The following is an 11099-nucleotide window of genomic DNA, read 5'->3' as shown; positions in this document are numbered from 1 at the left end:
ATTTTAGGAGCTTGTTGCAATGCATTCATTACTAGTAATAGGCAGCAGTGACAATTCAAAGAAAAGTCTTGAATATAACGAAAGACAATCAGAGATGACCATCTACAGGATCCTTCAAGAAGTGAGTGGGAATCTATACCTGAATATTTTACATTCAGAGACAATGCAGGGAACGGAATTGGTCAATAGATGCAAGTGATTTACCATACTCCCAGTTCCTGTGTTTTGCTTTTCATTTCAAGAAATAAACAACATAGATAATGTATTGGGAAGTAGAATGTGTATTATAAATCCAATATAATAAAAGAGACTGCAATAAATGCATGAAAATTAAACATATTTTTGGCTAAAATTACACATGAAAAAAAATACGATTTTGCCACTACATTCAATTAAGACGGGGAGCCCTTTACGTATATCCTACTCTAGATGGCGCAGTTGTTTCATGTTACCTCTTCTCTTACGGTACCAGCGTAATGTATGGGGAGGAAATTGCAACCCCAGAAAATAAAAATTAAAACATTGTAACGTTAGATATTATATCAGAACACTAGCATAATATTCTTGGCAGTTACGATAATGGGCCTAGGTCCTACTTTATGGAAGGTGAGAAGTTGGTCAAGACGCCAATTCAACTACCCATTGGAGATGATGGGCTTTAAACCTACATGGTAGGATCATTGCATAGGCCCTTACCAGTATAAATCAGGAAAGGCAATAGATTGTATTGGGCATATAGTGTGTGTATTTTCTCAATATATGAATGATGATAATGATATATGATACCCCAAAACGGAAAGCTAAGCTATTTTAATTAAAACTAGGTATATGTTTGTGTTTATTGTTTGTAAATTGTTATTCAAATGTAGGCTAACAATGGCAATGGAAGAACACTTCTAGGAAACGGTTTTCGCTAAGGCAATGTGCTCATGTTTTCTTAAAATATTTGAGTGAAAATTGCCTTCTGATAACATGTTGTTTGTTCATATTATATGTATTAAGTTGTAAACTCTTATACATTAAAACAGGCATGGACAGTAACCCTATTCCAATAAGTCTATAAATTGAAAATACTTTGCCCACATCTAAGTAGGCCCAGGATTCACAAGTAGAGCAATCAAGGAGTCTCCTCATAGAATTCAAATTATATCAGACATATGTAAACAGAGTTTTTGCATTGAAACTCATTTGTAAAACGTTTTCTGGATTCGAATGATGCTAGGCTACTTTATAGATAGTCTATACACTCTATATATTTTATAGGCTATCTATAAAGTAGCCTAGCCCTGGGATGTCAAATCAGGTTTCACATGTGAATGACTGAAACGTTCAGTCTAGATAGTTATATGAATAATGAATATAATTAATGTAACTAAACAAAATAATGCTAAAACCACTGTAATATAATTGGTAACACATGGGTGATGTGAGCTCCGGGGATGGGGAGCATGCACTTGCTGAAGGAGCAATGGAGTCAGTGATGGCAGAAATGGCTGCTACTATATGCCACGCCCACAGCCGAGACATTTAATATTTTGTTGTTTAAAATAAGACTAAAAATTTATGGTCATAACGTGTTGATGTGCTTATCCATCCTGAAATACATATGATCTGCGATGTGTAATGGTTGGTGATGTTTAGATAGAACATCTTACCGTTACTTTCCTGTAGGGCCTCATTATGAAGGGGGACTGATGGCCAGATTGGCAAAAGATGGATAAAATGTTTAAAATATCAATTTCTTTTCGGTTTGGGTATAAAATAGTGCTGTATTCTATTAAATGGAATGTTATTTTAAGTACATATGTATTGATTTATACTGAAAAATATGTATTTTTGTGTAGCCTTTGAATATTCAAATTGAAAGTAACGCGCAATCAAATCATTGTCAAATCATTGAGTTCTAGGGGTTTTAAAAAGTAGGCATGGAGAGAAAATTTCACAAACTAATACATCCCTAGCTATATTAGGATATTATTGTATGCTCTGAGACAGTTTTAAGACTTGTGTGTTGAGAATTTGTGGGATTTTTATGAATATTTCATTATAGCCCATATAACTGAGCTAGAAAAGGACATTGTGGAATCTCATAACTGCTCTTCTTCCAGGACTCTTTCTTAAATTTTACAACATGTCTGGTAAGTTCATAATTCGTTTTTCTTCTGATCATGGTTCTCTTTTACGTTCTTCCTGAAAGAAAGAAAGAAATATAAATGTTAGAACAAAACGATTGGAAATAATTGACATTGCACAACATGCTGTTTCAGTTTCTATGGGAAATGCGAGGTTCTGATGAAAACCTTAGAGATAAAGAATGTAATTCATGTTTTAACTAAAGAGTAATGGAAACTATCCTATTACCTGCATGATGTATGCTATTTTCGATTACAATATTTTTCAATTGAATCGAACAACGTTTTAAAATAGTGTTTTGGTTATTTCTTAAACATCACTACTTTGGGCCACTTTGCCCAGGTTAGGGCGTGAGGATAACTTAACTCAAACGCGATTTTATTTGCATTATTCTTGTCGATTAAACTGTAATTGTAGTCATTGTAATTACACTGCAATATGTAAACTTACAAATGCTCATTTTAAGCAGTAATCAGTGGGATGTGTATTTTGGGCAGCTTTACTATTTGCCACATTTAAGACAAATCATGATCTGACATTTCAGTATCTGAATATTTAAAAGGATGGGTTGACAGCCAAGCACACCTCTTTAGATTCTGCCGAGGCAGCTGCTATTATATAATCACCTTTACCGCCAATTTTGCAGTCTCTGACTGCCTTAATGAGTTCTACCATTGTGTGGCGTCGTTTCTGTAATGACTTTAGTCATTGGAGTAGAACGTTATACCCCCTTATATTTAGAAGTAAAGCCATGACATACAATTGAAGGCGTACATATATGAGTACCGTTCATTTTAGCATAAAAATCCAAAAGTTATGCTACTGCACTAACACATGTGTTAAGAGTGGGTATAGGCAACGGCTCTAACCTATCGGCCTAGTACAGACTAAATTAGTGTGCAATTTAATTTAAAATACAGTCCTGCTTCGATGGATGAGTTTTACATAAAACTGAATTGTTTTACTGCGTAATTGTCAGGCTTGGAGCTTCAATAGGCTAACGGGAATAATTATATCATCAAAAAACGTTTATTTATCCTTGGGTAGGCTAAAGCTCATATTGCTATCCGATAGCCGACCAACGATATGTAGGCTAAGTACAGTGCGTAAAAGTAACTTACTTTTATAATCGGACGAATTTCTCAAGCGAAATCTTCAATTTTCACCTCATTTTTGCGGGATTTGTGGAGTCCTTTGGTGTCTTTGTTATTGACTCTTACGAGGCCGCTGTTTGCCAGTTTAACCTGTAGCGTAACTTTACTTGCCTACTTTCACGGAATATGCTACTATCAGACCCTTTCATGGAACGCAACGCTAATCTGTGTTTTAGGCCTATGTATAGAATTAAAATAAATATATTATCTAAATAAAATCGAGAAGTTACGCTCACAGTATCATTTTAGCACAGGTTTCCGTTGTGCTTGAAATGAGTGTGAAGGCAAGACCACTGTATTGACAGTGAAACTCGAAACCCGGTCTCCGCGGTGCGAGGTTCTCGCAGAGGTAGGCTACAGGGAAGAGACTATAGACCTAGGTAGGACAATAATAGGACATTTCTGGCTTTCGCACGGGCAACTTTGATACAATAACTGATACAATAACTTGGGCAACATTTGAGGGATGCATAAGGACAGTCGTTTGTTCATATTATTCACAAATAAGGCTAGGTGTAATACATTACATTAAATACCCTGATATACAAACCGTCTTTTGTATCCGTGTGTTTTTTATAATTTTTATAATTTTCCAATGTTTTTTAATGATTAAGTAGGCCGACTTAATTGTTGCGTGAAAGTATGTAGCAGGCAGTGAAAGTGCTCGAGAGAGGCAGGGTTGGGAGCATTCAGTTTTTTTTGTTTACAGTAAACATCGATACAATGTTTTTCTCTTATGACAGATAAGCCAAAGGTGTACCAGGGCGTGCGGGTGAAGACAACTGTTAAAGAGTTGCTGCAACAGCAGAGAGCTCTCCAGACAGCAATCAAAACTGTTAGAATGGTAATTATCACCTCACTCTCTCTCGTCTCGCTCTGACTGGCACGCATCGGGGTGCACACACGCAAGAACATACACACACAGTCTCAGCATAGTTGGAGGTGTTGCTCTCTCCGTGAAATCCCCATTGCAGTAACTTCCTCCTTACCAACCTTACCCCAAACACAAAGTTCCATGCCTCATTAATGATTAACCACCAGGTTCTCTAGTAGCCTATCAGTTGATAATCGTTTAGCAGTAACAGTGGGACTTGTTTTCCTGTAGGAACTGTACCAGCTGTTTTATGTGATATTTTACAGTACATTCAGATTCATAAATCAGAAAAGATGTCCTTATGATGTCCTTATGGCAACTGGCAACAATTGGCACAAACACACACACTCAATCAACCCTCCGAAATGAAGAAGAAAAATAAACAAATCGGCAAATGCCATTATTATGCTATACAGTGGGTGGTAGGCTACTTGTTAGTTGACGGTATACATGGTATTTTCCCGGGATGAAAAAGAACCAGCCCAAAAATCTTTACTGTTGTAAATCAATGGGGACTTGTGTTTTCTCTCTGTATCCCTCCTTTTTTCTTTTCCTAAATTAATAGAAATCCCAGAGCTTGGCGAGTCAGGATGTTTGCGTCTCCTCCTCTTTGCCAGGTACGTTCAAATATGTCCATATATTAGTCAGTATTTATACACAGCATTCCATTGTCTTGATCGCACAATGATTGTATGGTAAAGCATCACCATGGAAAGTCCAGAATCAATGTTCTGTAGTAAAAAAGTAATGCTCTTGACTGTATCCAAACCTGCTAACGAAAATACATGTAGCCTACAGTAAAGTACAGTAAAATCCTTTTGAAATGTCCAGTGGGGGCGTTGCAGTAAACCATAATCAAAGAAACAAGCTTCGATCAAAAAGACAGAAGGCAATGCATTATGCATCATACATGCAAATAGATAAATAGCTGTCAAATCCACCACATAAGCCTATTATAAAATAGAATCTGAATTGCACATCAGATTCGGTCAGGTAAATATCTAGATTGACACTTACATGGAGAATCAACGACCACAGGAAAAATAGTTCGAAACATATACTGGGACCTTTTTATAAACTTGCATTCAAATGTGTTTTTTTAGCTGTTGGCTGGTGGTGCCGTGACATCACTTCTGGAGTATTCACTTTTTTAAATGGCCCCTGCATGTGTTTATGTATGCAACCTCTGACTGATCCTTCTCGTTTATTCCTATAGGCCATTATTTTGATTATTTCCCTCAAGAGATGAATTCCAACGGCAGCTTTCAGCCGCGGGCCTTTCCAGACAGCAACGTTCAGATGGAAAGCTTCGATAATCAACAATTGATAAGCATGATGATGCCCAACGAGACCTACAGCAGTGGTATTGTGCATCCCGCTACCTCAACAAAACTTTGGCCCCAGGAAAATCACCCCCTGAATATGGACTATTGCGTCAATGGCATGGTATGCTTTATTCAAATTCGCTTGCGCAATCACCTGTCTTTGCAATTACCAGCCGTCAGCTGAAATATTTGACAAAGCTCAGGCTGTTTGTTCGTCCAGAAAGTTGGCTCGGAATAGAACATGGTTTGGTTATACTGTACAACAATATTAATGCACATCTCCTCTGGATTGTTTTTCAGGCTCCCAGGTCACCATCAGGTTCTCTAAATATGTCAAGTCCGGTCGATTACAATAGTTATTCGCCACAGGAGTCTTACTCTTCGTCGTGTTACAACTCTCCGAACAGAATGGACTCTAGTTATGGGTTTGTTCCAGAGCATTACCACTACCAGCACTGCAACCTCCAGCACTGCTACTGCCTGTCCCATTGGTCGGGTACCCAGGAGAGCATCTCCACTCCAGAATACGCTATTTATGGCACAACAGACTGTGTACACGCCTCACCTGTGGATGCCAGCTATTTCAGGCGGGAATTGTCAAGTTCAGAGATGTGCTACCTTTAAAGATCCTCTCGGTCTTTGTTTTCTGTGTAAATACAGTAGAATGTACAGTGAAAACAATGTCTGTAACTCGATGTCAAACGGTTGCACTTGTGGCACTTGTTTTAAGATGTAGGCCTGCTTTGCATTTCGGAGTGTTTGGTGTCCGAGTTTCCTCTGAGTTTCTGTTTTTGTTATGATTGTTATGATTAGAATTCATGAGTTTGGATAAATGTTGCAAATGTATGGGCTTAGAGCTATCTAGTTAGTTATTGACTGTGATTTAGATATATAAAAACACATCTAATGATGTCATCCTGCTTTTTTACAAGAAAGTATATATTTTTTTATGGATGCAGTCATTTTGTAAAATAATTGAAAAGCCTACCCAAAGGAAATGAGCGTCATCCCCTTCAACTCAATATTTAGTTTCCCTGTTCAGATGCACACAGAAACTTAGTTAGAAACATTAACTTAAATTGAGTTTTTCAAGTAATCATATTTACTGCTAAAACCAGCCCCTTGTTGGACCCAAATAAAAACCACTACACCTGCCACCACATTAACTAGATTGAAAGATAAATGACAATAGACAAGCGATAATGATAGAGAATTAATATGTATAGTGCTTGTCGTTACAAAAATAATTTGAGAGACCATATAAAAACTGAACACAACAATAAGGTTAATATTGACCGTTCTTGATGTGTAAAATGGCATTCCATGGAGGCAGACGCAAGTCCACGTCACATCAGGTCACATCCAACTCAAGAGACGCCTGTCTCCACTCTACCCTCCGAGCGCACCCTCCTCTGCATCGGGATCACTATCTTCTCCGAGGCCGAAATAAAGCAGGGTTGAGCAGGGATAGAAGTAGGCCTGCCTGTCCAAAATGAACATATCGTTACATATTACCAAAAAGATTAATAAATAAAGGAAATAACTACTTGAGTAAGGATTTCATGTTTTTATTACACACAAAGGGGGTATAATAAATGCGCACGAGTTTTGCGTAATGTAAAGCATCATCCTGTGGCTGCCAATTGCGTGCGCAAATCGGAAATATGACCTTAAGGTCAGAATTTATTCATGTACATTTCCCCCCAGAAGTTTACTATCACTATCCTGTCTTATATTCTAAATGTTCTGTTAGATCAGCAGCAGCAGCCATTGTTACTGTAGCGTAGGCCCGCATCCAAAATCAAAACCTTGTCTTGTATGCAGGCTGCAGGCATAACGCAGCACATACAGTACCTGCTGTGGTCCTTGACCTCTTATGACGTCCAACTCATGAACCAACCAGTTTTCTGGGATAGTAATCTTGTGAAGGGTCCTGGGGTAAGATGTTTCTTTTTGGATTTCTAAATCCTCAGTTGAGCACCTTTTTCTCTTTTTACACAAGCTGAGCTGAAGCATGTCTGGGTGTGCTCTCATTCATTAGAATGGACTTAATAGTGTTTGTCGTGTCATCAGGAGATCCTCAGAATAACCTATGAGATACTAGACTGAAGGTGGAGAAGGGGAGGAGGAGAGATGCAATTGCAAACACTGGAAACAAGGAGAGTAAAACATTTGAAAGAGGGGTCTTCGAGTATGGTCCTTTCTCCTGACCTTGAGTTGATGGTGAACTTCATATGAAATTAAAGAAATCTATCGGGCCTATGAGCTCCAATTACAGTAAATGTTGGGCCCTGATGTCATCACTGCTGTCCTCTGCAGACCTGGGTTCAAATAGCATTTGTTTATTTTTTAAGCTACGTTTGCTGTGCTTGATTGAGCTTGCCTGGCACAACTGAACCAATGGAATAGTCCCAAAAGTATAAACTCACCCATCTCACACTCCAGGCAGGCTCAATCAAACACTCAAAGTACCGTATATGAAAGGAAATACATATGAACCCTGGTAAAACTCTTACTGGCAGCTCATAGGTTCCTGGGTTTCTATACCAGACAATTGGAAAAGTTAGCTGTGGTGCTCAATGGCCTAAATTAGCTGTCTTATACCTTAACTGACAAATGTGACAAGGTGGTTTGGTACTGTTTTGAGTTCTGGTATTGGTGGGAGTGGAGGGGAGGGGAGGCAGGATTTTAGGTACAAGCAAAGAATGTTATTTGTATGAAAAGGTAGTTCCCCAAGAACACTGTGTAGCTTTTCAAAAACAAAGCAGGCATTGTCCCTAATATAGAACCCCAACCTCATCGCCCATCACGTTCAGCTCATCTAACTGTCTCAAGCCCATAAACCCTTTATACGGTCTATGAATGCTTCACAAATAATTCATAAGCAACTGAAAGTGGCCCCACTAACATAAAATGGATAGTTCAGCAAAATGACACATTTACGTATTGAAATCCCTACCTTAATCATACTTAGAAATTAGTCTGTCTGGTGTCAGTCTTTTCTATTTAGCTAGGTCTCTATGGGCTGGAGGAACTCCATGCATTAGAACGATATTGGGGATACTGGTCTCTTTGGGATAAGGAACCACCCTCCATTTTATATGATCAGTTTTTTAATTTACATTTATTTATTTTTATTATATTTCCTCCTTGCCTCCTTCTTACAGCTCCCTTTTTACACATCTTTCATTTTGAGGATAATGTTTTCTTCTTCTTTTGTCTGGACAGTCTCGATTTGCAACATAAAGACACAATGAAAAGAAAAATTAAACAATTACCAAGTACCACAAAATTTGTTCCATACAATTTCCCAATTCAAATATAATTGTTGTGTTTTTTTAAAATGGGGTTTTATCCTGTACCAGATGCACTGAGAGTCAACACTCACTTAGGTGAAAAGGAATGTGTCAAAGTAAAAAAAAAAAATGCTTGGGTGTGTTCAGTGTTCCAAAGTCCCGCTACTCTCATGCCAAGTGCCTGATTAACAGTCCTCTGTGGAAGTCCCCTGTTACACCTTGTTAATCCCTCTGGATTGTTTTTCAGGCTCCCAGGTCACCATCAGGTTCTCTAAATATGTCAAGTCCGGTCGATTACAATAGTTATTCGCCACAGGAGTCTTACTCTTCGTAGTGCCCAGATCAACCTGCACTTTCACATGCCAAAAATCATGAGCCACCAGCACTAAAGACCGTATGACGGAACACTGCTATTGAGCCTTTATTTTTTGATAATTTATCTATTAACCGTGCCAAACATACGGTATTGTTAGGCTATTATTTAAAACAGTTGGCATTTATGGGAAGGTAAGAGATTATTTACTCTCTGGGAGTGCTGTTTGTTTTATAGAGCCTGTGTCATCATAGCCAGTGCTCATTTCCAAAGAACACTTCTTCATTCAAAATGTATGTTACAAATCATCCTAAACTAAATTAAGTGAGCTACACATACACATCGGGAAGATTTGAGCATGATATTTGAAACATGCTAATTTGAGGAATATTGACTTGAATGTTTTTGGACAGTCACCAAATGCATTCAGGTAAACAAAACCAAAGCATGGATTGCTGTCTCCCCTTTTCCGAAGACTGCTTACAGGGTATGGAAACCATAATGCAATTTAGTAATTTGGGTGAACCGTCCTTTTAAAATGCGTTAGCTGTCAGCTACATAGTAAAACTAATAAAAACAGTATATTATGGTACACAAAATATATTGAGGTTCTCTTTTTGATAGGATCATGATTGGAACATACACCACTGCTCAAAAGTTTGGGGTCACTTAGACATTTCCTTGTTTTTGAAAGAAAAACACATTTTTTGTCCATTAAAATAACATCAAATTGATCGGAAATACAGTGTAGACATTGTTAATATTGTAAATTACTATTGTAGCTGGAAACAGCTGATTTTTAATGGAATATCTACATTGGCGTACAGAGGCCCATTATCATCAACCATCACTCCTGTGTTCCAATGGCACGTTGTGTTAGCTAATCCAAGTTTATCATTTTATAAGGCTAATTGATCATTAGAAAACCCTTTTGCAATTATGTTAGCACAGCTGAAAACTGCTGTTCTGATTAAAGAAGCAAAAAAACTGGCCTTCTTTAGACTAGTTGAGTATCTGGAGCATCGGCATTTGTGGGTTCGATTACAGGCAAAAAATGTCTAGAAACAAAGCACTTTCTTCCGAAACTCGTCAGTCTATTCTTGTTCTGAGAAAGGAAGGCTATTCCATGCAAGAAATTGCCAAGAAACTGAAAATCTCATACAACGCTGTGTACTACTCCCTTCACAGAACAGCGCAAACTGGCTCTAACCAGAATAGAAAGAGGAGTGGGAGGCCCCGGTGCACAACTGAGCAAGAGGACAAGTACATTAGAGTGTCTAGTTTGAGAAACAGATGCCTCACAAGTCTTCAACTGGCAATTTCATTAAATAGTACCCACAAAACACCAGTCTCAACGTCAACAGTGAAGAGGCGACTCCGGGATGCTGGCCTTCTAGGCAGAGTTCCTCTGTCCAGTATCTGTGTTCTTTTGCCCATCTTAATCTTTTCTTTTTATTGGCCAGTCTGAGATATGGCTTTTTCTTTGAAACTCTGCCTAGATGGCCAGCATCCCGGAGTCGCCTCTTCACTGTTGACGTTGAGACCGGTGTTTTGTTATTTTAATGGACAAATAATGTACTTTCTTTCAAAAACACTGACATTTCTAAGTGACCCCAAACTTTAAAACGGTAGTGTATATACTGTTGAGATTGAGAGTGATTGTTTTAGTACTGGCCTTTAACTGTAACAGTTTACCCTGGAGCTGATCATGTGACAGTAATTTCCCTTGCAGTACCTGTCATTTCAAACAGTTGCTATAATTGATTGATGAATGTGGGAAAATAAGGTGCAAACCCTTGTGTCTTAACAACGTGATCAGTAAGTGGGATGTGTTGATGATGAATGAGTCATTTTCCTCCTGGGTCATCATTCAAGGTTTGAAAAGGAAGTGAACAACATCTCACAGTTTTCTGCTCCCACAAGTCATCTTTATTAGTGAATCTCATTCCAACATGAGTGCACCGGATACGAATTCCTGAAGTACCACTTAGATATCAAACAATT

At 38.3% G+C, this 11099-nt stretch overlaps 1 protein-coding gene and 2 long non-coding RNA genes across 5 annotated transcripts; 1 reads left to right on the top strand and 2 right to left on the bottom strand.

Annotated features, from left to right (window-relative positions):
* Positions 1 to 263: 263 nt before the first annotated feature.
* On the bottom strand, positions 264 to 3386 carry LOC139548964 (uncharacterized). Its single transcript, XR_011669807.1, has 2 exons — positions 3255 to 3386; positions 264 to 2190 (listed from the first exon to the last, which is right to left on the bottom strand). It is a non-coding gene; the product is annotated as an uncharacterized lncRNA (long non-coding RNA).
* linc.pou2af1 (lnc RNA pou2af1) lies at positions 1928 to 7037 on the top strand. Of its 3 annotated transcripts, none has more exons than XM_071358942.1 (5): positions 1928 to 2138; positions 4031 to 4131; positions 4727 to 4778; positions 5378 to 5607; positions 5787 to 7037. In XM_071358942.1, the coding sequence occupies exons 1-5, from the start codon at positions 2132 to 2134 to the stop codon at positions 6108 to 6110; spliced, it is 714 nt and encodes a 237-aa protein (XP_071215043.1). In that variant the 5' UTR covers positions 1928 to 2131; the 3' UTR covers positions 6111 to 7037. The 3 variants fall into 3 exon arrangements, with proteins under 3 accessions (XP_071215043.1, XP_071215042.1, XP_071215044.1); XM_071358943.1 differs by lacking the exon at positions 1928 to 2138 and adding an exon at positions 2938 to 3636; XM_071358941.1 differs by lacking the exon at positions 1928 to 2138 and having other exon boundaries at positions 2937 to 4131.
* On the bottom strand, positions 6657 to 7680 carry LOC139548963 (uncharacterized). The gene is made up of 2 exons (XR_011669806.1): positions 7341 to 7680; positions 6657 to 6969 (listed from the first exon to the last, which is right to left on the bottom strand). It is a non-coding gene; the product is annotated as an uncharacterized lncRNA (long non-coding RNA).
* Between the last annotated feature and the right edge of the window lie 3419 nt (positions 7681 to 11099).

The sequence above is a fragment of the Salvelinus alpinus genome, chromosome 22 (genome assembly GCF_045679555.1).
Source record: "Salvelinus alpinus chromosome 22, SLU_Salpinus.1, whole genome shotgun sequence".
Lineage (NCBI taxonomy): Eukaryota > Metazoa > Chordata > Actinopteri > Salmoniformes > Salmonidae > Salvelinus > Salvelinus alpinus.
The sequence above is the reverse complement of the archived record's forward strand: the minus strand, read 5'-3'. Positions and strand labels throughout refer to the sequence as shown.